The 20893-nt window shown below is 45.3% G+C and overlaps 2 protein-coding genes across 7 annotated transcripts; one reads left to right on the top strand and one right to left on the bottom strand.

Moving 5' to 3' along the window:
• Positions 1 to 296: 296 nt before the first annotated feature.
• LOC120711474 (alpha/beta hydrolase domain-containing protein 17C-like) lies at positions 297 to 5747 on the bottom strand. 3 transcript variants are annotated; one of them, XM_039997020.1, is made up of 7 exons: positions 5425 to 5747; positions 4958 to 5233; positions 4549 to 4927; positions 3766 to 3802; positions 2569 to 2805; positions 2426 to 2473; positions 297 to 1048 (listed from the first exon to the last, which is right to left on the bottom strand). In XM_039997020.1, the coding sequence occupies exons 3-7, from the start codon at positions 4848 to 4850 to the stop codon at positions 596 to 598; spliced, it is 1077 nt and encodes a 358-aa protein (XP_039852954.1). In that variant the 5' UTR covers positions 4851 to 4927; positions 4958 to 5233; positions 5425 to 5747; the 3' UTR covers positions 297 to 595. The 3 variants fall into 3 exon arrangements, with proteins under 3 accessions (XP_039852954.1, XP_039852953.1, XP_039852952.1); XM_039997018.1 differs by having other exon boundaries at positions 304 to 1048; positions 4523 to 4927; positions 5425 to 5726; XM_039997019.1 differs by having other exon boundaries at positions 4549 to 5233.
• A 7804-nt stretch (positions 5748 to 13551) lies between these two features.
• On the top strand, positions 13552 to 17981 carry LOC120711473 (DEAD-box ATP-dependent RNA helicase 42-like). 4 transcript variants are annotated; one of them, XR_005690300.1, is made up of 4 exons: positions 13552 to 16898; positions 17086 to 17346; positions 17497 to 17551; positions 17651 to 17981. XR_005690300.1 is itself a non-coding variant. In XM_039997017.1 (2 exons), the coding sequence occupies exon 1, from the start codon at positions 13653 to 13655 to the stop codon at positions 16848 to 16850; it is 3198 nt and encodes a 1065-aa protein (XP_039852951.1). In that variant the 5' UTR covers positions 13552 to 13652; the 3' UTR covers positions 16851 to 16898; positions 17086 to 17977. The 4 variants fall into 4 exon arrangements, 1 of the variants encoding a protein (XP_039852951.1); XR_005690298.1 differs by having other exon boundaries at positions 17497 to 17981; XR_005690299.1 differs by having other exon boundaries at positions 17086 to 17551; positions 17651 to 17977.
• Positions 17982 to 20893: the final 2912 nt, after the last annotated feature.

Genomic DNA, 20893 nt, shown 5'->3' with positions numbered 1-20893 from the left:
ACCGCTCGTCGCAGGCCGTATCGATCGGATGGTGCACATTGAATCTGATTGCCGGGCAGCAACAGTACGTTTTCGACAATAGGAACGGAAACAGTGGCACGAGAACCAACTTGAGTTGTTCTGAGTAGCTGCTGATAGTATATTAGTATCTCAAAACATTCGATTGGCTGTCACCTGCCAGTCTAACAAACAGGCCAGACCATGTCTCGAGCAATCAGCTCTGCACATGGCAGGAGTATCTTTCAGTTTCCAAAAAGATGCCAAGATCAGCATGGAGGCACCACATGATTGGAAACTTACCAGAACCACCTAAAGATAATAGAATTATAGATGGAAAGAAGATTCAGTTCAGGCATTAACATTGTTCTAAACTCAACAGCGAACGGGTTATGTCAATAATTAGATGAATCTGACATGCAACTACAATGGTGGACAGGTAGAATCGGATACGATGGACAAGTACGGGAGTCTATCTGTTGCACAATGTTCAGTTAACTCAAATCTAGCTTTTAGTCCTACGGCATTTAAAGGGTTAGTAGATATCTCGGGATCATTCCTCTTTACTATACACGCGCGCGCACAAAGATCGGAAGCATTAACGCTCGTCTCCACAACAGCAGCACTTGAAGCAGCTCCGGCAGGAGCAGCAGCTGCCGCAGGAGAAGCAGGAAGGGCAGCACCTCAAGAAACGGAATGTGAAGCAGTTCCTCAGCCCGCAGCAGCCGCAGCTGAAGTTGCAGCTGGGGCAGGTCGGTTTGCGAACTCGAATGCGGCAGCAGCAGTTAGTGGTGAAGGTTGTTGTTGTGGCCGTGCTCACGCGGTGGGCCTTCTTTCTGGGCTGGAGGGACTGTCTAATCTTCTTGAGTCGGATTTTTGTTGTGATGGTCTCCATTTCACGGATGAAACGGGAGAGGTGGCGGATGAAGTCAGGGTACAGCTCCAGGTTGCAGTGACCTCCCCCTTTGATCCAGAGTGGATCGTAAGGCTCCCTTGCCAGTTTCCACAGCTCCTTACCATGTGACCAGTTCACAACATCGTCATCTGTCCCCTGCAAATATCAGCCAGTGAAACTTAGACAAATATCTTCTAAAACTTGAAATGCAGGCAGCACTAGAAGCTATGACAAAATGTACATCATTCCATGAAATGTATAGATGATTCGCTTGTATATTCAGTCAAATCTTACACAGGCAACACCTTCAGTTTCTCATGATACTTCTTATGGGGTCTAGCAAAATTAAATTATACAAATCAATCAAGAACAAGATATCCATTGGTTGTACTAGTAATCTATGCAAAAATTGAAAATGCCTATGACCTGTATAGCTCATGATAAGACCAACCAATTACATTAAAACTGTAAATTAGTTTCCAATGAACTCTGTAGCTTTCAAATACTCTGATTTTGTCTTCCCGCGTTTTAAGATCATTGGCTAAAAGTATGTATTTCCAGCTAGCAACAGACAACTAGAGCTGCAAACTCAGTTAGGCCTATGCAAATTTGGGCCAGGAAAATCCTGACCTTTTGGGCCTACTGGCTTGACATGGCTATAAATTTAGTTGGGCTCAGCCAAGACAACATAAGCTGTTCAGTATGACATGATGAACAGTGAAAGGACAACAGCCAGCCAAGCCAGGACCGCCAATGCCCAATTATTCTTTGGGTTACTACATGGGGCATATAGTAAGGATACCACATGCGCATAATTTGCACACTAGGGAACCAAAACTGATAGTGACATCCCAGCCCATAAAGGCCTCAAGTTCAATGGACATAACGGCTAGCTAGTTGAGGCCATGAAGACTTTGTTTCTGGCCTTCATAGTTCTGTCATTTCCCTGGTTAGTATGCATCCCTGGTTAGTGTAGAGGCCACAAGTTACTTCCAGCATCTAAACCGATTTTTCATAAACTTCCACATCTAAACTTTGGTTTAAAGAATATTTTCATATGCTGAAAATTGGCAACAGGGATGGAGAACTGTTGTGCTAGGAGTAGAAAGCCTTCAAAGAAGATAATCAGATCAAAGAAAATCCAGGTAATTAATGGACTTTCTTCTCCGCACATTTTCAATTGTTCATCATCTTTGATTCCTAAATCTAAAGACCTACAAAAATTTATATATGGAAAATGCTTTTCTACTAATGTATGATGTTTGGATGACGTTGATGAACTTGTGTGTGATGAGTAATGACATGAAAACAGGATTTAATACTAGTACCAGTAATTAAACTACTGCAGCAACACATACACTTCCAATAGTAGCAGGAACAAAAACAGCACAATGCCATCTGGAAAGATGCGAAAGTGATAAAATGTTAAAATGAAATGAGTGCAAGTTAGTTCAAGATCCCTACTACTTGTCTAATCGGACAAGTAATGAAGTAAACAGACAAAGGTCAGATATCCTATTAGAGATCACTTACATGAGTAACGAGCACTGGGCATTTGACCTTTTTTATTTTCTTGACATTCTGCAGAAATAGGTTTGACTAGACATTAGTAAAAGCTAACCCTAAAGGAATAGGAAGTGCAGACAGAGATAAGAGAATCAGTCTGAGTTATTTACTTTGTAAATGTCAAAGCACAAATTAAAGTTCACATGGCAAACAACACGGAGGCCTGACAGTATAGCGCTGTGGAGAACCACCCCGCGCAATCTAGGCAGACGGGATGCTAAATGTAATGTTGGCCCACTGCCCACAGATTGTCCATACAAGATAATATCTTCCTGGCTGATCCCATACTCGGTTTCTAAGCATTGGTAAACTGCTTCAATGTCTGCATATGTATTTTCTTCACTTGGCTGCATTAAAAATAACAAACATAAGACTCAGTCCTCCACAATATATATCCCTTTAGAAAGACAGCAAGTGTAAGATAAGTACAAGTACAAATACCGGGAACCACATCTGACTTAGCTGAAATGCGCATATAGCAATATATCAGCCAATCTAGTATTCAAAACACAATTTCAAAATCAAGACGAATAAAGTTTCGTAAGTCAGGAATTGTCACTGCACTGGCCACATGGAGTTTTAAAATATAAAACATAAAAATCAAAAGGACAAGACTCCAATTTTCTTATCTAGTTCTGACTTGGCAATATTAGTTCAGAACTTAAATCTCAATTATACGGCATATACAAACTGCGGCACGAAATTTGATTTAAATGATTTTTTGCATTGAATTGAAATGTTGGGTCCGCATCCCCCCATGGGCACCACATCAGTGAGATGGATAGTTTAGAGTTCAGGAAGTCTGCACGGGGACCTGAACAGAATAAACTGCCCATACTTGTAGTTTCTCAAAAGTTGATTCTTAAAACTGTAGTCTGAAACTTCAAAATGGCATGCATGGCTGAAAGCAAAAGGGTCCGAATCTAAATATATGCTGATCATTGCTATCTCTGAGCAGCCTTTGAAGATGCAGTGGCCATGCTGTGCCAGAAATGCACCAGTCAGGCATGGGCCAAAGCCTCTTCACATGTAGGTATATCAACTCCTAGGAATTTGGAACTCAAATGACATTTCTCGAGGATATATTTAGCATGGCATGTTAGAATCTTGAGACTGAATAGTGCAAAACTGCAAACTCTGTAGTTAGGCAGAAAAGATAAATTATCTATCTGTGTTAGTTGGTAAAGTCCACTGAGATTTAAGACAAGTGTTTCAAACAGCCAATCAGCCATTCACCATCACTTTTAACTCATCAGCAATGTGTCGATGGTGCAACCTAACACAGTTCACACTTGATAAGTACTTACCTTGCCAGTAGATGCGCCATAGCCAGAGTAGTCATATCTGCAATCACATAAGCACACAATAAATCACATGAGCATGTTCCACCAGACATTATAGCTAGCTTAAGAGCACTATGATGCAACCGAAAACACCAGATCGTCTTCTGGAAATAAAAAATGATGCAATTATAGTTGAAGAAGGAAGATGCAGTTTACTAGGGTCAATGATATATTTTTGATATGCTATATTTTCGATAACAGTACCGCATATACATATGCAGCAATATCAACTGAATCTTCTATTGATATCACAATCCACAAGGCTTTGAAAAATCATGCAGTAACCGAAAATCCCAAGGAAAAAAAACTAGTATAACTACATTCCAAATACCCAGCTCCAGTAACTGCCCGCTTCCATCACCCTCGAAATGGTAAATGAAACCGATTTGTGCAATGCACCATGCCAGCATCAATAATTCGCACAAATATTCACTTAAGATAGAGATTCTTCTTTAATAGCCCTGTGGAGCCATCCAAAATTTAGAAAATAGAAAGGAAAGGCATGTCTGGCACAGAATCCTAACAAGAAACATATTAACTTTTAAAAGCACACTTTCCTAAACAGACCAAGGAGCATAGTAACATTTTTTTTATAGAAACAGCAAAATGCACCACTGACCCCATCAGATTGATCGAGATTGACCCCATCAGCAAGCACACTTTACTAAATTGATTGCAAGATGACATATATGGCCGGGAAGCAGCAAAATGCACCACTAACCCCATCAGATTGATCTTGAGATTGACCTTGAGCTGCACAAAGAGGTCGTAGAGCTGGCCGAGGTCGGCGGCGTTGCCGTGCGAGTAGAGCAGGGTGAGGCGCGCGCAGGGGTTGCGGAAGTAGAAGGCCACCACCTTGTTCCCCCTCCTGGTGTCGACGAGCAGCACGTCGAGGGCGTTGTCCCGCGGCACGCCGGAGGCGACAAGGCGGCCGGTGGCCTCGTCCTTCCGGACGGCGTACGTCGCCGGCTCCGGCGGGAAGAAGGCGAACCGCGCCGCGAGACTGGACACCGAACACCCCGACAGCATCGGAGGCAGCGCTCACTCATCGACAGGCGGCAATGCGGCTGCTCGGAGGAGGAGGCCCTCTCCTCTCCTCTCCTCCCTTCTCCTCCTCCTCCTCCTCCTCCTCCTCCTCCTCCTCCTCCTCCTCCTCTCCACTCAGATGGATCGAGCCAGGTCGCCAACGATCAAATACGACGACGAGGCGTTTTGGGATTTTCTGGGACGGTAACGGATTTGCGGCGCCTTTTGGCCCTTTCTTGGCCCAAATCGGCTCCAAGCAACAAACTTTGGAGGGGAATCTCTGGGCGAGCAGCACAAAAATGCCGTTTCTTGACGAGCAGCACAAAAGTCGATTGGATCTCTGCAACGGACTGGAGCGACAAACGGGGCACCTTTTCCCCCCTCCTCCTTGACGAAGAAATCCGCCCTGATGAAAAACGGAAGAAAAGAAACGAGGTCACTCCACTGGGTCAGGGGTGATTGATCACCAATAGCTCCGAAAGGGATTTCAACGAGGAGACAAGGATTGAGAAACGCCGGGGGAACGAATTGATTGATATAGCGCCGCCAATCATACGGGGGAGGAGGGGGTTTGGGAGGGTTTAGCGCAGCGGTTACCAAGCGAGCCAGACGCAGTCGGGGAAGGGAAGAGCAACCGCAGCGCAGCACACACAGTACACGGCCAGCTGCTGCACAGCGCTGGAGCTCGCTCAGCTGACTAGCAGCCACGCACTGCTGCTAGTCACTGCCATTTATTACTCGCTGGCGGGCACACACACCTCGGGCCTGAAAGGGAGAGAAGGGAGAGAGAGAGAGAGAGAGGAGAGAGATGCTGCCAGCGTGCGTGCAGCAGGGGTGCGCGCGTGTAGGTGAGGCTGGAACAGGAGGCATCAGAAAGCGCAGGGGATCCCCCACACCTTTGCAAAAGACGCTGCTCGCATGTGTCTTCCAAGCCGGCGAGCGAGTTCTCGCCTCGCCGGACGGAGGAGCGGACACGCTGCGGCGTGGCGGCGTTCAGCCGAGCCGCCGCTACAGTGCCGGCCGCGTGTGGCTCCACCGACCGAGGAACCCGGGATCGTCTGATCGTCGTGGCAGACGGCCCGGATGGAGAGTACCTGGTGGGGGTGTGCAGGCCTTGTCCTGTCCCCCGGGTTTATTCCGTGGACCTGCTGGTAATTTTGAAAAATATCAGAATTTGGATCTTAATTCGTAAACTTTTCAGAATTTGTGTTTTCGAAATCTGAAATTTGTGGTGTCAAATTCTAAAAGGTTCACGCTGAGATCCAAATTCTGAAATTTCTCGTTTTGAAATTTTTGATTCTTCAAATTATCAACATCATCAGAACCGTGATAATTCTCATGCCGAATTTTGGTGTGCATTTTTTATATGTATTTATAGACTTATAGGGCATCATATCATATATATTTATGTGTCATTTGTAAAACCAATGCATGGGGAGAGCAAGGGGAAACATACAAAAAGAAAGTGAAGAGGAAAATTTGGCACCTTCTCCCTGCTTGATCCACAAGAGATCACAAGCACATAATCCTAAATTGCATGTGCTGCTATAGCATCTACACTGGGACTTATTTAGTTCCCTTCAAAATTCCAAAACTTTATAAGATTTCCCGTTATATTAAATGTTTTAACACATGCATGAAGTATTAAATGTAGTTAAACAAAATAACTAATTACACAGTTTGTCTATAATTTGCGAGACGAATCTTTTAAGTCTAGTTAACCCATGGTGGGACAATAATTACCAAATACAAACGAAAGTGCTACAGTGCTTTACACCCAAAAGTTTATGCATCTAAACAGGGCCTAGTTCCCAAAAAAAATTCTACAGTATCTGTCGCATCAAATTTTTAGACTTATGCATGGAGCATTAAATGTAGTTAAAAAATAAATAATTATACAGTCTAACTGATTAGCACGAGATGAATATTTTAAGCCTAATTAGTTTATAATTAAATATTAATTATTAAATAACAACGAAAGTGCTACAGTGATAAAATCCAAAAAAATTCGCGAACTAAATATAGCCTAAAAAAAGGATTAATAGGCTGGCATATATATAGGCTGTATACATCCTTTTGGCAAAAAGACAAGGAGCTCTGTTTAAAGTAGGGGTCAAGGTCACATCAGTTTCAGTAGGCTGGATTTGATAGGGTAGTACATCAGTAGGATTTAGGCTGTCCACTCCAACCCATTTAAGTCTCTCTCTCCCCTCCTTCCTGCCGAACCTTTTCTCCTTTCATGATTCGGACCCGGTTTTCATCTCCTTGTTTCAACGTTTGGCAGAGGGATTCCTGGCTTTGCTCCACGATTCTAGGTGCATGCTTGTGTCCTTGTTGTTGAACACTTGATGGCTTGGTGGTTTAGCACTTCGTTTTAGTTTTAAGTTCATGTTTTGTGTTTCCTAGTTCTAGAAACATGCGGACACTACTTAACATCATTTACTAATCATCCAACAAAAAATCATCCCATCTAAGAATGATTTTGTTTCGGAGAAGTTTCAGAGTTCATAAAAGGCTAAGAAATGTTTTATGTTTCAGTTGGATGAAAAAGTCCAGCATGAGAAAAGAAAAATGCTAGTAGCACTAAAAACAAATAATTAAATGGTTTCTGTTAGTTTATTTTTATGTAGATGGATTTGTAGAGAAAAATACGGATGGTGGTACTACCTCCATGCCTGAGGAAATCAAGTGTACCAATTCGCTGAATATATGTCCTTTGAAATACAAAATTTCTCAGATTTTGTGCGGAGGTTGTACCCACTCCACGAGATAAGGTGAAGCGGTACAGGAGGTATCTGTTCTAATTTTTCAACGGGAGAGTTGTTTGCGGTGACCCTATCAATTGTGGATTCTGTGTCAAACAGCGCACACGGGCACATCAACTTGGAAGGAAGCTCTGTACTTCCTCCAAAACAAAAATAAAGGATTGGGCCCATGTCCTCGTGTCCGGATAGAGAGAGAGGGGTCCATGAAGAAGCTGCAAGCCTGCAGCAGCTAGGTGAAATAAGTGGCCTGGTTTAGATGTACTCTATAAAATTTTTGAAAGAGAATTTTTATATTATAAAACTAATTACAGAATTTGCCTTTAAACTACTAGATGAATTTAATGAGCCTAATTAATTTATTATTAACTTATATTTACTATAACTTTACTGTAAAAAATTTAGTGCCTAATCACGGCCTAATTAGATTCATTAGATTCGTCTAGCAATTTACAAGCAAATTGTGTAATTAGTTTTTTATTTCTTCTAGATTTAATTCTCCATAGAGGTGCCGTAACATTCTTTTAGAATTTCGAATTTGGATCTAAACAAGGCCCGGTGTTTGTTCAGCAAGCTAGACGGAGAAAATGGTGTGCTTGGTTTATAGTTCAGCTAGACCGAGAATTTGTTTTAGCCCTTCCGTGTTTGTTCAAAAAAAAAAGAAAATTTGGCCGTCATTTGGTTTTTTTTTGCGAAATGGGAGGTATATATATTAAATAAGAGCACAGTACATCCCACCTTTTACAAACAAGACCCCGGACAAAAGGAAAATTACAAAGAAGCCCATAAAGCTACTGTTCATCTTCCTCGACTTCTCCGGCGTCTCGTTCGCCATCGTCTCCACATGCAGCTTCCAAATCCGCCTCCCATGACGCCAAGGGACTCCAAATCTTGGTAAAGCGGCAAGAGCCGACGCCCGGTACTTCACCAAGCACATCGATTCCGCTGAACGCCTATCGGCCGTCACCTTGACATGATAGGAGAGGAACAAGATGTCCGTCATCGATGGCCGGACGATCGACGACCGGAAGAAGAGTCTGCCATCGCTGAATGACTCAGCGGCCCAGACAAACCGCGCACCCACAGGGATGTCCCAGGTTCCTACCCTTTTGCCGAGAAAAAAGGGAAAAGAACTCACTCCGACATCACCAGCTCGGTCGAAGAAGCTCCTGCTTCGTCCGCCGGCGGAGCACCTCGCCGCAACCGTTGAAGCCGAAGCCACCCGAGCCGTCGCCGGATCCGACACCAAGGAGACAAAAGGCCCCATCCGGCACCGACGCCCGAGAGGAGACAATTCCACCACTACCTAACCCTAACCTAGACCTAGGAAGTAGGAAACTGTACACCGGCCGTCGGATCCGCAGCTCTCCACCACCTCCAACGCCCGTAGGACAGCCGGACGCGGTGGAGAGCCGGCGGGATCGGCGCCGGAAAGCTCGTCGCCTCGGATTCGCCCTCTTACACTGTAGCAGGGGTGAGCCGAGAGACACTCGACTGCTAGTTCAAGCGTGGCCGTCATTTGGTTAAGAGTTCAGACTTTAGCAATGTCTTAACTATCTTACCAAAATACGAAAAAAATTCTGGTGCCGATTGCCGATCACTCCTAAACTTGTGTCCAACTATCCATGGCTTTCACGAGCACCAAAGTTAGGAGTACCCGTGACGTTGATGTGAAGCTTTGAATCCTATACGTAGTCAAGAGTCAAGACACTTGCACATCACCTTTTGTCGCCATTTCATCTTACCAAAATTGCTCATGTCACTAATTGAGTTAACTAGTTAACCGTTTCTCATTGCACCTTCTTCCTGTACGTGGGGGATATCGACCTCATGGCGTCACATTTACAGTTGTAAAAAAGGCTGGGAAACAGGAATGACGGGGTTGAGCTGGTACCCTGAACTATCTCCTCCACTGCATCTTACTAGCTTTTCTTCTTCACTGTTGGAGTGATTCCAAAAGCTTTAGCTGACAAAATCGTGGCAGCTTTTGTTCGGCGTACAGTGCTCATGCTCGCATCGGCTACATGGATCCTGGCCTGTTTGACTTTGTACTCTAGCTCCATTTTTTTTTACAGCGAGCTCATGTGACGGTTTTACCTGTACACTGCCGACAAAATTACAACTCTTCTGACACAACAAGGTCTTGTTTAGATGCATAAAGTTTTGGATGTAAAGTACTGTAATACTTTTGTTTGTATTTGATAATTATTATCCCGTCATGGGTTAACTGAGCTCAAAATATTCGTCTCGCAAATTATAGACAAATTATGTAATTAGTTATTTTATTTAGCTACATTTAATACTTCATACATACGTTAAAAGATTCGATGTGACGGCGAATCTTGTAAAATTTTGAAATTTTGAAGGCAACTATACAAGGCCCAAATGTACGGCCCTCGACCCCAAAATAAGTTTGATTATGTGAAGCATAAATTAGCTGTAATATTTCTTTTTATCACAGATGGTAAAAAAGTGTTGCATCTCCCTTTTCTATTCGAGGAAGAGATTGTGGAGCTTGAATTCCAGCTGAGAGAGGACCTCTGCAAATCTTGCAAAAGGAAAGGTGACAAATATTCTACCAGAGATTAGCCTTGTCTGTATTACACATGAATCATTTCTTTACGGCCTCCAAAGGCCAAAAACAAAGGCTTTCTTTGCCGCCTTTTCGTTCCCTCTGCTGCTCACCTCTTTGTCACCTTGTCCCTACCCTATGTGGCTACATATATGCTCAACTTTGGGATCAGGATAAAGACTACATGCGCCTAGCGTAAATCAAGAAAACTGGATATAGGTGCTACAAACACAGGATTGATTTGTCGATTTCTTAGACCCATCTGAGTTTGAATTATCAAATTACCAAGGGCATATAACATACTAGCCTAAGAACATCTGAAGGAAAAAAAAATCCAAGAATGGCAGATTGACAGCGCCTTCTATGCTTCTCTGATAAAAAAACTGCTTCAGAAATACTTGGCTTCATCACCATTTTATACATGAACCAAACTTTTTTTTGATAAACAGTACATGAATCAAACTAGCACTGCCTTGGCGCGTGCACAGTCCTGCCCAAAGAAGCACCCTCCTACAGTGTAAAGATCCACAAGTGCAGTCAAGTTTGTGTGCTCAACTGCTGGCTGGCTGCCAAACCATCCCTATCCCAATCCCCACCTCCCATATGCCATGAATTCAGCTCAGCTCACCTCACCTCACTGAGCAGTGAGCAGTTCAGGTTCAGCACCCCACCCATTAACATACTCCCCAATGTGCAGGCAGTCGTCCACCCAGTGGCAGCAGGATTTGAATAGAGAAAAGCCCTATCCTCCTGCTCTGAACCATGACACGGGATTATTCCAAGCTCCTCCCCAACATCTCAAAGCATGTGGCCGGCCACTTAAACAAGTGCTTAGGTGCACGAATGATAACAATTGGGCACTTGCATCGTCGCCCTTGAGCCACTCAACATCAGATCCTCTGGGGCAAAGTGACCCTGATCTTCCAACGGTTAATTAACCGGTGATGATATCGGAGTCCAAGAGCGGTTAATATTGTAACGACACGATTACAGTTACCTTCGCAACTTTCGAGCAGTAGTACACGTATGGTAATCAGTAGTCGGGGAAACTCTTTTGCGCATAATGAGTCACTGACATGTGGGGCCAGTCGAGATCCGGTCCACTTTGTCGCGGACTTGTCCGCACATGCGTGCACGTGCGCGACGAGATGAGCTAAAGCACAGGTCCAAATAGGACCAAATTGACTGGACAAAACTGCGAGGCGTGATCTGATCACGAGAGATTGAAATGTTTGGGTGTTGCTGCAGGAGGCTGTCGGGTCGGGTCGGGTCGGGTCTCCTCAAGTTGATGCCTTGGTGGTCACGGCAACAAGAATGGCGATGCAGTCGTGCAGGAGTCCGAGACCAGCGCAACAACCCATTCATTGCCATCAGGAGGGTTGCAGAAAGAGAGAGAATATTCTAGTTCAAGTTGTGAGTGATGTGGTCTGGAACTCTGAATTGCCATCAGCAACGAAGATGCTTAAAATACACCAGACGAGAAGTACGAGGTGTTTAGGCATACTTTGGCCTTAGTAACCATTCTAGAAGGTATCTTTTAGGCTCCGCAAGAAGTACTAAATGAAGTCTATTTGCAAAATCTCTTTAGAGATGAGTATAATTTTTCGCGACGAATCTAATGACAGTAATTAATCGATGATTGGTACAATGATGCTATAATAATCGTCCTCAAATCATACGGTCAAATGCCTCATTTGATTCGTCAGAGCTCCTAGCATAGGGGTTTTGGAGTTAGTTTTGTAAAATGACTTTATTTGACACTCCTAATGGGCGGTCAAAGTGTCTTCTAGTCTAAGGGCAAACCAAACAAGGCCTTTAGGTGTTTAAAGTGTGCTGACAAGATAGTTAAGTTCTTCAAAAGGTGCTTAATGATGTGATAACGCTCTTTCTTTTTAAGCATGGGAACTCGTTGTTAAGCACCTTGCATTGTCAATTCGTTGTTAAGGAGCCATAAAAAATTCGTTGTTAAGCATGGGAACTTGTTGTTTTAGTTCTAATTGTACTATTTTCTGATTGGGCTCAATTCAACGCACCGATTCTTGTACCACATCACAAACGTTGCCGTTTTTCTGCCATAAATTCAAAGCCTAACGGCCCAAGCTTGTCCACCAGGCCCAGACGTTGACTTGCTGGTTCACAGCAGCAGGGAAGCCCAAAAGCCCAACATGAGGTAATCCAAATTAAGTTGCTAAGTTTTGAAGCTAACACGCATGCTCTCCATGTTAATAGTCATTTACAAAGGGATTAATCAATTTTGAGAACTCGTAACAAGGTTTGCAAGTTTAGTAACGGGTCAAAGATAAAGCTGTAACTTTATACACGAAGAGTGGATATTTTTGCTACATATCTAAATGTATTTATATTCTGTTCTAACAGGCCTTTTTGTCATAGCTGCACCGTGTTCCAGCAAAATTTGTCAAGGATATGTCTGCAAAATTTGTGCACTTGAACTCTATCTTCTAAAAAAGGCTACGCATTTGAGCCAAAGCAAGACAATGCATTGTTCAGACCTCAATGATACGTTTGAACATTCAGTACCAGAGATTAGAAGACACCATGGCAATATGGCATAAACAACTTCCAGACGAAAGCCTTTTATCATCCATTGTTTAGCACCATTCAAAGATTCAGAATTCTTCATCTGCATAGGCCTGTTTAACTTTCTATTTGTGTACACCACTCGAATCCGACACACAAAGGTCATGTTTGGTTTAGTGTCATAGAGTTTCTAAAACGAGAAATTTTTCATGCATGAAACTCAGAATGAAGTCTATTTACAAAAAATTTTTAGAGATAGGTGTAATTTTTCGCGATGAATCTAATAACAGTAATTAATCGATGATTGGTTACAGTAATCATCCTTTATTCATACAATCAAAGATCTCATTATATTCGTCAGTGTTCCTAGCGCAGGAATTTTGGAGTTGACTGTCTTTTTTTATACTCTAAACACTTCTGGACGACCAAACGACAGGGAGAATTGAGAGGTTTCTTCTGACAGACTCCAGACCGAACTCGGCGGCCTTATTTGGTTAGGTAGTACAAGTAGTCCTAAAAAAAGAATTTATACATGGAGGTCTAAACGAAGTCTATTTGTAAATTTTTTTCATAAATAGGTGTAACTTTGCACGACGAATCTAATGACAGTAATTAATCCGTAATTGGCTACAGTAATGCTACAGTAACCATTCTTTAATCGTGCGGTCAAAGACCTCATTAGATTCGTCTCGCGAAGTAGTGCAGAATTGTGGAGCTAGTTTTGCAAACTGCCTTCATTTAATACCCGTAATTAATAGTCAAATTTTCGTAATACAGCCCGATGCCGGTTTCCGCGGCCGAATTACTAGTGCCAAAATAAATCGTTTTAAGCAAAATTCCAGATCTATCCTTGACAAGTGGGGAAAAAATCGCAGCACGAAACGAAGCTCGCCACCACCAAATCCGGGTCTAGGGTTTCCGCCTCCCGAACCTTCCGCTCGCCGCCGGCCGCCATGGGCTCCGGCGACGACGAGCGCTCCAGCTCCAAGCACCACCACCGCGACAAGGAAAAGGACCGCGACCGCGAGCGCTCCTCCTCCCGCCACCACCGTGACAAGGACCGGGACCGGGACCGCGAGCGCGAGCGCTCGTCCTCGCGGCACCACCGCGAGGATGGCGACCGGGACCGGGACCGCGACCGCCACCGGGAGAAGGACCGGGATCGCGAGGAGCGCAAGGAGCGGGAGCGGGAGGAGCGCAAGGCGCGGGAGCGGGAGAAGGAGCGGGCGCGGGAGGAGAAGGAGAAGGAGCGGGCGCGGCGGCGCGAGGAGAGGGACCGCGAGGATCGGGACCGGTCGTCCAGGCGGCGCGGGGACGCGGACGGCGAGGACGACGAGGACCGCGACCGCGACCGCAAGCGCCGCCGCCGGTCCTCGCATCACCACCACCACCGCGATGCGGAGCCGGAGGCGGCGTCGCCCCGGGAGGAGGAGGCGGTGGACGACGAGGAGGCGGAGCGGCGGCGGCAGCGGAAGAAGGAGGAGGACATGGAGGCCGAGCAGCAGCGGCTGGATGATGAGATGGAGCGCCGCCGCCGGCGCGTCAAGGAGTGGCAGGAGAAGCGCCGCGAGCAGCAGCAGCAGGAGCAGGACGGTGGTGGCGCTGGCGGCACTTCCGCCGCCGCGACGGCTGAGGCTGATGGCGCCAAGGAGGGTAAGAAGTGGACCTTGGATGGGGAGGAATCTGATGAGGAAGGGGATAATGAGGGTGGCAAGAAGGCAGAGGAGAACGGAGGATCTGGTGACATGGATGTGGATTTGCCGAATGGGGGCGGCGATGCCAATGGCGGTGCTGGTATGGAGGAGGATGAGATTGATCCGCTCGATGCCTTCATGAACTCCATGGTGCTGCCGGAGGTTAAGAAGCTGGAGAGTGCTGCTGCAGCAATGGATACTGCTCCTGCCGCAGGTGTGGATGATAAGAATGGTAAGAACACCAAGGATGCTGTTAGTAATGGGGATAAAAAGGGGCCAAGGAGAGCGATGGGGAGAATAATGCAAGGGGATGATTCAGAGTCGGATTATGATGATGCTGACGATGAGGGGGCCGGAGAGGATGATGAGGATGATGAGGAGTTCATAAAGCGTGTAAAGAAAACAAAGGCAGAGAAGCTGGCAATTGTTGACCATTCGAAGATTGACTACCAACCGTTCCGGAAGAATTTCTATATTGAGGTGAAGGACATTACCAGGATGACATCTGAGGAAGTGGTGGCCTATAGGAAGGAGTTGGAGCTCAACGTGCATGGAAAAGACGTGCCCAAGCCAATAAAGACATGGGTGCAGAGTGGGATGACAAGCAAGCTCCTTGACACCATCAAGAAGCTTGGTTTCGAGAAACCAATGCCTATCCAGGCACAAGCGCTGCCGATAATAATGAGTGGTCGTGATTGTATAGGAATTGCAAAGACTGGATCTGGCAAGACTATAGCGTTCGTTCTTCCAATGCTGAGGCATGTCAAGGACCAGCCGCCTGTTGTTCCTGGAGATGGCCCTATCGGGCTTATTATGGCTCCTACCAGAGAGCTTGTGGTGCAGATACATTCAGACATTAAGAAGTTCTCTAAGGTGCTTGGCATCAACTGTGTTGCAATCTATGGAGGTTCAGGGGTTGCACAGCAGATTAGCGAATTGAAGAGGGGTGCTGAAATTGTTGTTTGTACACCGGGAAGGATGATTGATATCCTTTGCACTAGCAGCGGAAAAATAACCAACCTTCGCCGAGTTACCTTCTTGGTGATGGATGAAGCTGATAGGATGTTCGATATGGGTTTTGAGCCTCAGATTACTCGGATTGTTCAGAACACTCGGCCAGATAGGCAGACAGTACTTTTCTCTGCCACATTTCCACGGCAGGTGGAGATATTGGCACGCAAGGTGCTAACTAAGCCTGTTGAAATTCAGGTGGGTGGGAGAAGTGTCGTGAACAAAGATATCACACAACTGGTTGAGGTGCGACCAGACAGTGACAGGTTCTTCAGGCTGTTGGAGTTGCTTGGTGAATGGTATGTTAAGGGAAAAATTCTTGTTTTTGTTCACTCACAAGATAAATGTGATTCCCTACTAAAAGACCTGTTCCAGCATGGGTATCCATGTCTGTCTCTTCATGGTGGTAAAGATCAAACTGACCGTGAATCAACTATGGCTGATTTCAAGAGCAATGTCTGCAGCTTACTGATTGCTACAAGTGTCGCTGCTAGGGGTTTAGATGTGAAAGAACTTGAGCTGGTTGTCAATTATGATGTCCCTAACCATTATGAGGACTATGTTCATCGTGTTGGGCGAACGGGGCGTGCTGGTAGAAAAGGTTTTGCTGTGACTTTTATTTCTGAGGAAGAGGAGCGGTATGCACCAGACCTTGTTAAGGCCTTGGAGCTCTCTCAACAAGCTGTTCCAGAAGATCTGAAAGCTCTAGCAGATCGGTTTATGGCGAAGGTGAAGCAGGGCACAGAGCAGGCCCATGGTACAGGTTATGGTGGTAGTGGTTTTAAGTTTAATGAGGAAGAGGATGAAGCCAGAAAGACGGCAAAGAAGGCTCAGGCAAGGGAATATGGATACGAAGAAGACAAGTCTGATTCAGATTCTGATGAGGAAGGCGGGGTGCGTAAGGCGGGAGGTGACCTGGCAGCACAAGCTATTGCCAATGCTCATGCAGCTGCTGCTTTGGTTGCAAACAAGGCTGCAAGCAATGCTAACCAGCAAGTATCAGGAACTGCGGCAGTGCCCTTGATTCCTTTACTTGCTGCAACTAACCAACAAAATGATGAAGCCACAGCTCGTGCACTTCAGGCTGCAATGAACTTACAACAAAATCTGGCGAGGATACAGGCTCATGCAGTTCCAGAACACTATGAGGCTGAACTTGAGATCAACGATTTCCCACAGAATGCTCGCTGGAAGATCACTCACAAAGAGACATTGGCTCCTATTCAGGACTGGACTGGTGCTGCTATCACTACAAGGGGAACATATATTCCTCAAGGAAAAATTGTTGGTGCAAATGAGCGCAAACTGTACCTGTTTATTGAGGGCCCGACAGAGTCATCTGTGAAGAAGGCAAAAGCAGAACTGAAACGTGTCCTTGAGGATTGTGCCAACCAAGCTCTGAATCTTCCTGGATCTGCTCAAACTGGAAAGTATTCTGTTATTTGAGTTGCTGAGCAGACAATGGAATGACTGTGTAGGGACTTTCTTTAGAAGGTATGCATGATATTGATACCATTTTCAATAGGCTGAGTATTTAGCTACTCTCATAGTACCCTCTTATCTTACCTAACTGATACATTTCTCATTTGTCTAATATTGACTCAGACATTATTCTGTTCAATGCTATTTTTGCCTCTGTAGTTATGTACTGATGGTTTTCTGGATTTTTTTTTCTTTGCAGCTTATAAATGGGCACACCACAAATGCATTGATGGACTGCTACTTCCAATGTTCGAGTTGTCTACAGCATATAATTTTCTTTGCTAATTTTTTTATATGGCAGCTAATGGTTACTTGCTATCACATGGTTATTATGTAATCGTTGGGGTGTTTCAGCAACTTCTACTGACAGGTTTTGGTTACCTTTGAACAGAAGGCTTAGAACACTGGCAGTGGCTGGCCTGCTAGTGCCGTAACGCCAAGGAAGGCACTCAGCTTTCTGGTGCGGTTTTGAAAGTGATGGTTGTGTTATGGATACTGTTATTATTTTTCCCCTTGAAAACTGATCTTATTGTTTGCTTGCTTATGGATGCTATCCCCATTTTATGAGAGATAATACAAAGGTTGTGTGACTATGGTCTAATTAATCCAGGTGTCCATATTGATTTGCGTGTTGGGAAGCTGGGAAGCTATAGTTTTCTCTGTTGGTTTGGCTCTGTGAACCCTTTATTACTTGTGTGCTCTGATTCAAGTGTTTTCGTTTTGTATTTAAAAAGGTGCCGTGATGTTCTTGTTTTGGTCTTCAGATGCTGTGTTGTTACCACTGCAAGCGGAGGATCAGCTTAGGTATGTTTGTGAGCTGCTGCAGGTCGTGGCGATGGTGGTGGCTGATGCTGCTGGACTTCTGGCTTATATGATTACACTGACGTAGCATTTTTCCTTTTGGATCGTATCTTATGAAAGTTATTAGATGAAGGGTAACATTTGGTTTGTTTTCTGGAGCTTGAGAAAATGTGGATAACTTGGGGCCAATCTTACCATTTTATCGTGCTATAATGTGCTCGTGTGCTTGTGTAGAATATGAAATGATATGCTATGCTTGATTCCAGATAAGTGATGGTACATTACTTTCATCCATGACCAGTGCATCCGGGGAGTACCATTTCAGCAGTTCCATCAGATGTTTGCGGAAGTGTGTTTGCTGTGTTGCTCGTTGTGCTTCAATCTGCTAATGGTGTGAGAACCGCACCATACCCAAACCAAATTGTTTCTTTTTCTACTCACCAATCAAATCTCACCTGACCAAACTACATATCTCAAAAACCAAATCAAACCGATGTAGCGGTCTTTTTGAACCAAAACCAAACTGAACCGTAAACATTAGCTGGTTTCTACCGGAGAAATGATCGTGGTGCTGGTTGCTGCTCCTCGGTTCTCTCATTCTATTTCCTGGTATAACATCACGTTCCTCAAGAACCTGCGGGACACTCCTCCGCGAGTGGACCAGGACCAGCCCAGCTACAACCCCATCGTCCCTCTCACCACCGACACGTCGAACTGCTTCCGGGACCACACCACCACGTGACTCGTCTGCGATGGCCTGTGGAGGTTCTTACAACAGAGCACCGCGTGAGTTCTGACCTTCAGCTCGCTAAAGCCCAGTAAAGCCCAGACCAAACCGATCTAAACCAAATTTTCTAGCAAACCAAACCCAACCGAACTATTTAAAAAATCTCCCCATTTCCCACCAAACTAATAGCATACCAAGTGAAGCACAAACCGTTGGAACTGGTTCCACCCCAGACCATTAGCAGGTTGAGTTGTGCTTGGGGGTGGTAAAGGCTCTTAAAATTTGATTAGATAATCTAAGGTCTAAGGCTCTAGTCTTATACTATTTTGAGCTAAAAAAATATAAGGTCTAAGTTGGATTGTGAAGATACCACTAAGAGCTATGGTCCGTATTGAATGGGAATGAGTTAGCTCGAGTAGATAAGTATGCACCCAATTTTGCTGTTTCTTTGTCGTGTCGTATAATGTGCTGGTCCGCAATAGTAAGGATGTGAAATGGTGTTACTGAATCCTGATGGTACGCTTCGGGTGATCCTGAAGCGGAGCCTGTGGAGTATTGTTTCATCTGTTGATATGATCTTGCCGAAGCTATGTATGTTTGCCGTGCCGCTGCTGCTCTTTAAGTCTGAACTGTGTACTGTTATGAGAACAGACAAACAGCCGTCAGAGGCTGACTGGCCAGGGCCGCCCTCGAGAACCCAACGATACGCCATAAGGGCACATGGTCTGCCCCTCATCCTTGGCCTCCCCGTCTCAGCTCCATCACCGTCGGGCATAAGTGTTCGGCAGGCTGGAGCTAGAGTGGTGTGAGAGAAAGTAGGCTGGAGTTGGAGTGGTATGAGAAAAACACTGTTACCTGGCTGGTGGCCGGAGGCTGGAGTGGTGTGAGAGGGAATTACTATAGGGCTGGAGCCCTACCCACAAGCGGAGGAAGGCAATTGCAGGTATACCTGGGCATTTCTCGGGTCGGGTCGGGTTCGGGTCGGGCCGAAAAAAACCCGGTAGAAAAACTCATGGCCCGAACCCGCCCGTGGCCCGGCGAAAACACTAAAATGTTGGCCCGAGCCCGCCCGCAGCTCGACCCGACGGCCCGCGGGCCGACCCGCTGACCCGACGGTCACCCTAAAATGAGGGTATTAATGACTTCCTGTTTTTCCTTTTCAAACATAGCCATGACATCCCTTTTTATAGTGTAACGACCAACATGCTTATACTGAGGACAAGCTAAGCTAAGCATATTTTTAAATCCATATTCTTCTACTACTGTGAAGGGATGTGCACCTCCAAGCAAAAACATGGTTACTCCTGTTCTAACAGCATCCAAATCAACCTTATAGTTTTTAAGTGCTATTGATCCATCATCATCCTTCTCAGTTTTCAAGAAATAGGCTGCAGGGTGTCTTTTTGACCGGGCCGTCGGGCCGGCCCGCGGGTTTAATTTTCAGCCCGCACCCGACCCGAATTTTTCACCGGGCTGAAATCATGGCCCGGACCCGCCCGCCGTGTTCCTCGGGCCGGGTCGGGTCGGGTTTTTTTCGGGCGGGTCGGTCCGGGTTCTTCGGGTCGGGCGGCCCATGCCCAGGTCTAATTGCAGGTTCCGTTCCGCCGATGTTGGGCCGCAAGCCCAACCGAAATACCTGAAGCAGACCCATGGGCCGAGACCAACACTAATCAATCAGCTGGAAAGTGGATGGGCTGTGGGACAAACAGATTCCGAGTAGGAGGTGGGACAAACAGATTCCGAGTGGAGGCGGGTTTTTTTATTTTTTATTTTCGTTTTTTACAAAAATATATTTTCGTGTTCGAAATTTACATGAATATACCCCGGCCGCCCCGTTGCCGGGCGACAGGGGCTTATCCGCAAAAAAAGTCGATAAAAAATTGCGCCGAGGTCTCTAGAGGACCGGCCGCCCGGCAGCGGGGCGGCCAGCCCTCCAGGCCGCCCGGCAGGGGGCAGCGGGCCCTGGCCGCCCGCCTGCAGGGCGACCGGTCCCCCAACCATATATAAGGTGTTGGCTGCCCCTCACTCCTTCATTTGGCTCACTAAAAATCCAGAAAAAAAAGAGAGGGACAGGAGGGGTGAGGGAGAGGCAAAGCGGCGAAGCTCTGCCGGATTTTCAAGCCAGCGACTGTAGGTAACTAAAATTTTCTACATTTTATAAATAGATTATGTTGTAATTATTTTTTTGAAACAGTAGATTAGCAATCAGTTTAATTATTGTTAGGAGTGATTAGTGGTACATTTAGGTGCAGTTACTTATAGTGATTAGCGTTGATATAGTACATTTAGTGTTAGATTTAGTATTAGAAAATACTAGAACATTGTTAGAGAAGTATTAGAAAATCAAAAAAATTGCAATATAATAATAGAAAATTGTAGAAAATTGTAGAGAATTATAGAAACTATTTTGTTGAAACAGTAGATTAGCAATCAGTTTAATTATTATTAGGACTGATTAGTGGTACATTTAGTTGTAGTT

The sequence above is a fragment of the Panicum virgatum genome, chromosome 6K (genome assembly GCF_016808335.1).
Source record: "Panicum virgatum strain AP13 chromosome 6K, P.virgatum_v5, whole genome shotgun sequence".
NCBI lineage: Eukaryota > Viridiplantae > Streptophyta > Magnoliopsida > Poales > Poaceae > Panicum > Panicum virgatum.
The sequence above is the reverse complement of the archived record's forward strand: the minus strand, read 5'-3'. Positions and strand labels throughout refer to the sequence as shown.